The 5,932-nt window shown below is 51.0% G+C and overlaps 1 protein-coding gene across 1 annotated transcript in view; it reads right to left on the minus strand.

Annotated features, from left to right (window-relative positions):
* TOMM34 (translocase of outer mitochondrial membrane 34) overlaps positions 1-5,932 on the minus strand; it is a 20,898-nt gene that overhangs the window by 9,002 nt on the left and 5,964 nt on the right. The window contains exons 3-4 of the mRNA XM_007464782.1: positions 5,601-5,753; positions 2,541-2,710 (exon numbers count right to left, since the gene is read on the minus strand). Of these exons, the coding sequence (XP_007464844.1) occupies positions 2,541-2,710; positions 5,601-5,753 (323 nt within the window). The remainder of the gene's footprint in view (positions 1-2,540; positions 2,711-5,600; positions 5,754-5,932) is intronic.

A 5,932-nucleotide genomic window follows, 5' to 3' on the forward strand; every position in this document is an offset into this window, starting at 1 on the left:
TTATTTCATATTCATGCTTTTCATTCTTTCATTTTATCTCAGAATTGAAAAAGGATGATTTAAAGGTAAAATAGTGGGGTGGGGGGTTAGTTTTTTTTTTTTTTTTTTTTTTTTTTTTTTGCGGTATGCGTGCCTCTCACTGTTGTGGCCTCTCCCGTTGCGGAGCACAGGCTCCGGACGCGCAGGCTCAGCGGCCATGGCTTACGGGCCCAGTCGCTACGCAGCATGTGGGATCTTCCCGGACCGGGGCACGAACCCGTATCCCCTGCATCAGCAGGCGGACTCTCAACCACTGCGCCACCAGGGAAGCACCCCAGGCAAGTTTCTTTTGACACTGATTATAAGATACCTCCTGATTTTAAAAAGTTAAATTGTTTGGTGAGGGGAGAGGGATTATTGCATTTTTAGACTTGGGGAGATTAGTCTTACATTTCAAGGTTACCCCCAGAGGCCAACCCAGCATTTTTATAGAGGAGGAAAAGGAGGGATGGCTCCACAGCTTACACAACAGTGCAGGCCAACCCATACTGCTGAGGCTGCAGCAAGAAGGGGTGTAGACACAGAAGCAGCAGCCAAGGCTGGGCGGTGGTCCCTCTACTGAGCATCTCTGATGTGGCCTGCGGGGGCAGCCCGTGCAGAGAAAGGTTACTCTGTGCTACATCAGACACTAAGCAATAGGGATCTGTTCCTTAATTCTCCACACCATGGTGTCACAGGAAAGGCGGAGGAGCTCCAAGGGGCAGAGCCCAGAGAACTCTGGACTCCAAGCCCAACCCTGTTCCTTCCATGATGCCACGTATTATTTCACCTCCCTGGGCCTTGGTTTCCCGATATGTGCAGTCAGGAGAGTGATCCCTTCCCTGCCTGAGTCACTCTGTCATTATCAGGACCAAACAAAATGAGTCAATAGGGAGGTGAGCACTCTTTAAAGTGACAGACACGTGGGTGATGATGTATCATGGGCCTGGATTCATTTAAGCTCATTGATCTATTCATGCCACAGATATTAATAAACACCTGGTTATAGTTCAACCTCAACTATCTCTTAAAGTAACCACCACTACATTTTTATTACCTACCGTACACTTTGTTTATCTAAGTCACTCTAATCTCAGAAGAAGTCCCTTAGGCTTCCCTCCTAGTACTCATGCCTCCTACTCCCTGCCCAATACTCACGCCTTCCTGAAACCTGGGTCTTTACAGTGGTCTCCTTCTCAGGACTGTTTCGACACATTAATGTTTTGGCCTTCCTCCTGTATTTTAAATTGCTCTGTTTATGCGTCTCAGTCTCTCACTGGGCCGAGAGCTTCCCGAGGGCCTCTCTGGGCCACACTGCTCAGCACCGGGCCTGGGACACACCTGGCTGTGACTCCAACAAAAGAATGAAGTAAATGGTAGGTGCACTGAAGGCATCGAGTTCATTAGCGCCCCACGTTCTCGTTCTAGGGAGGGAATTCTCCCCACGGCCAGATAGGTTTCCTCCTGGGAAGGGGAACGACTCCTGCCCTCCTGTACACCCGATGCAAGGCTGCAGCCCCGCCTCCTCTGCACCTCCCATCCTCAATACCTCACTTGCTGGGCTGGGAGGACTCCCCTGGAATATTATTAAGAGTTTCCAGTTGCCCGTGCCTAGAGAAGGGCCTCTTGTTTATACAGAGCTGAGGTGGACAGGCTCCTGTTTGGGGCTACCTGGCTTTGATCTCCCGTCTCTTACTCATCCTCCTCCAGGGACTCATACAGCGTGTGCGTTCCTCTAGCTATGGAGGTGGAGCAGATGGCATAGAGCTGAGCTCATCACAAAATCTCAAGCCCTGGTCAAAGTGACTAGTGTAGGGAATGGCCTGTGACCACATAAGGCCAAAATGAATTAAGAAAAGAGGAGCTAGGGATTTGGGGGAAAGAAACCCTCTCTTAGGTAGCTATCAGAAAAAGAACTCTTTCTCTCCCTCTGGGTCATGAGGCATGGCACATGGATGCGAGTCGGTGAACTGCTACAGCTATTGTACTACTTTGGAGGGAAGACTGCCTGCAGACAAAGCCGATACACATTAGAGAAGAGCGCAGACAGAAGTGCAGAGAAGTGGAGCCAGAGTCTGATGATGTAGTGAGCTGCTGGAGCAAGCCATGCCTGAACCTGAACTCCAGGCCGTTCAGTTATATGGGCCAATAAGTTCTCTTTATTATTTTTACCACATGAAGTTTTTCTGTTCTTTCAACCAAAAACATCCTACATGATACATCCAAATGCTGCCGGAGGAATGAGAAGGGAACTAACACCGAATACCTGTGCACCAGGCTGGGAGTTCAACGAGCCTCACATCACCTAATCCCTACACCTGTGGGGTAGGCTTTCTCATCGCCCACTGTAGAGCTGAGGAGACAATCTCTAGGAGGTTAAAGCCTTTTAGTTTTGTTTTTTACTTTGTTTATAGGATTTTAAAAAGAACTCATCTTACACGAGGCCAATTTTTACAGGATAACTCTAAGGAAAGTGGCTCTGGGGAGACTGGAGTCTCTCTGGGCTGGAAGTCACAGCTTACCTCTGCTCTTCGTAGCTGTGGTTTCTTTGGATTTGCTTTTAGCTGTCTCTTTGCAGTATCCCGAAGGCAAACACTCCCACCTCTTCTGAGCGGAAACAGGCACCAAGGGGATAGAGGGCAGCTTCTGGCGCCACTCGGGCCCAAAGGAGTCCATAAGAGCTCTGGTCATTCTGGAAAGGCAGGCAGGATCACAGAGAGGTTTCCAGCTGGGTCAGGAAGATATTCCTCCTCTCGTAAGCCCAAAGGAGGTATAAGAGAGCCAGTTATCATCTGCCCCTGGTTTGAACCATCTCCTTGTACCCTTCTGACTCGCAGCAGGAAAGGAACAGGAGCCTGCCACCATATACGTCTTCTCAGGTCGGCCACCACGACACTCCCTCCCTGCCTGGCCCTCGCTTGTCACGCTATGTTAACTTCAAAGGGATGATCTGGTGCTTGCTAAGGTAATTAAACCTGACCCCCAAGGGACCATGTATGCCCTCCCCCCAAGAACCACATGTTTTATATTTGCTTAATGAATCTATTACAAGGCGATGCAAACACCTGACATTTGATTAACGTTCAGAGATTTTATTTAAAATGCAAATCTTATGTCATTCAAATTTTAAAATCTTTCAGTGGTTCCCATTTCACTAGGCTGGCAGGGCCTGAGACCTGGTGCCCTTCCACCCCTCCGTTTTTATCGTGCGCCACACTGCCTCGGTCCTCACGCTCAAGCCTTTGCACGTGCTCTCCCCTCTCCCCCCAGAAGAATCTCCCCCACTTCCCATCCCCGCTCCCACCTTCTAGGCCCAGGGACCATGCTGGTTTTGTTAACTGATCTACAGCACCTGGCACATCACCTGGCACCCACAAGGGCCCATTAAGTAGGTGCTGTGTGAGTACATGAAGCTGACTGTAACTTCTGCTCCTACAACAATGTTCCTGTGTTACTGGAATGAAGAGCTCACAGACTGATATCACTACATACTCAGGGGCTCTAAGCCCCCAAAGCTGTTTTTCTGATCGGCCCAGCTGCTTCCAAACTCTACCCTCCTCCGCCGTGCTCTCTAACCCTCCTCCTTGGACTTCCTCACACCCTAAACACAAACCTACCTGCATGGGCACACAACAATCCCTATTTCTCTCCCATCAAAACAGAAGAGCTGACAGGGCCAATCCCTCTACCTCGGCTCGGGATCCATCTTTCCCTGCCTCTCTTGGGCCGCACTCGGCCGGCACCGCCCTCTCCCACACCTGCATCCTTTCTCTCTACCGACCCCAACGCTCAGCAGCTAGCTCCCTCCTCCCGGACGGACCCCTGACACGGCAGCTACACTGCTCTGCCCCTTCCCAGCCAGGCTCCTTAAGCGCACTGCCATTTGGCTTCGGATCCCATTGAACTGCTTCCATCAGAATCACCAGTGACTTATTCCTAAACCCTGAGTCTACGTAAGCTCATCGAAACACCTGATCCGAATGACGTCTTCATCCCCTGACACGCTCCTGCTTTCGTGATACTAAATGCTCTAGGGTCCTCCTCCCGCTCCCGCTGCTGTTCTCTGTACGTCCCTCAAATGTTGGATCCCTCAAACTCCATCCTCTTCCCCCCACACACTTGCTGTGGTGCTGTTTTTTTCCCACAACCTCAAGCCGCCTCTATGCTGATGACCTTCAGATCTCTATGTTCGGCCCGTATTTTTCCTCCTTTGCTCTGAATGCCCAGCCGGCTTCTTGCTTCTCTGGTCTCCGCCCCACAGTCACCTCCAACTCAGGGTGTCAACCACCTGGACGCCTCCTCTCTTCTTCCCTTCCCCCCACCCTCCAACTGCCAACACTTGTTGAAATACCCCCTGAGTGTCCCCTGAATTGGTCCCACTGTTCTCTATCCACCATCTCTTCTGGATTACTGCCCGCCCCATTGCTGTTCTGTTCTCCTTCATGGTCGACACAGCGGGCAGCCACTCAGCTTTTCTCTCAAATCTGCTCATGTTGCCCCCCCTGCTAAAGACCCTTTCACTATGCCTCACTGTGTCTGGATTAAATCCAAGCCCCTGCACACAAGGCCCTGTGTGATCTGGCCTCACCATCCCTCCTGAACCGAGCCGCTTGCGTGCAGCACCATGAGCAGTGGACTTCTCGCAATCCCTCTAACGCCTCCTACTCACCCACCTCGCACACGCTGCCCGTGCTCCTTGCTGGGCCCTGGCCCAGAGCACTATTCATCTCTCTGTCTCAGCTCACCTTCTCTGGAAAGCCCTCTCTGGACTCCCCCTGGCTGTTAGGTGCCTTCTACCACAGCACTCATCACACTGCAGGTTTGCCTATGACTGACTGCCATCCTCCTGGAGACCAGGAGCTCTATTAAGGCAGGAAGAGGCCAGGCCCTAGTGCAAAGTCTGGTACGTAAGTGGCAGGTTTTGTTGAATGATAGAGACTAAAAGGAAGCAGAGAGAAAACAAGTCAAGCCAGAAAGGATGCACTAAACAGATACCATGGAGTCCTGTTCAGGGTTTCTGTTAGTGTGCTGTCTGGCTTTCTAACAGACCATGCAAAGAGGGGAAACATGACCAGTTACCCAAATGAGGGCATCTGCTCAGAAGACCAGAAAGACATTTCACCTGACGGGCCTTGTGAAGGGGTCACAGCACAATATACTGAACCATATCCACAAACAATAGCCCTACAGCCTGAGGTGACAGCTGCGTGTTCTGTGTCTTACTTTCCCCACTCTAGCTAGCTCTTTGGAGCAAGTGCGGTCTCTTTTTTATATCGGTATTCCCCACGGAACCCGGCTTAAACAGAGCTCAATTAAGTACAACTGTGTGAATGCATTTGAGCATCTAGGCAAAAAAACACACAAAAAACCCCAAGACCCCACAACTCAGTAATTCTGACCCCTTAAAAACCTGCTAAAATACAACAGCAGACTGTCCTTCCACACTTTCTGCACATGCTCATTAGGAGTTTCTAAGCCTAGCCCAAAGGGATCCTCCCATAAGACGACCAAAGCAATGGTTCCAAGCTAATCAGGGAGGACAGGACGTCTCAGAGAGACTGACCACAGTGGCTCGGGCTCACCTGCTGCTGCCTTCCAAGGCTGACGTCACGCTGTCATCAATCTGCAGCACCGTCAGGTAGTCCATGTAGGCCAGGGTGTACTGCTCCAGAGCCTCGTAGGCTGACGCTCGCCGCAGCAGGGGCTTCATGCCAAAGGGAACCAAGGCCAGTGCTCTAGGACAGGAGGCAGAAATGTCATCGGGCTGCTGAGTCACCAGGGCTCCCCGCCGCAGTTCCTTCCAGACAGGGCATCTGCGGCACTCAGGACATGGGAGGTCATTTCTGACAAGACAATGCTAGACGGTGAAGTCTTAGAAGAGGGACTTTTCAACTTAGACTGAAGTGGAGTAGGG

This window comes from Lipotes vexillifer, unplaced genomic scaffold (genome assembly GCF_000442215.2).
Source record: "Lipotes vexillifer unplaced genomic scaffold, Lipotes_vexillifer_v1.1 scaffold53, whole genome shotgun sequence".
Lineage (NCBI taxonomy): Eukaryota > Metazoa > Chordata > Mammalia > Artiodactyla > Lipotidae > Lipotes > Lipotes vexillifer.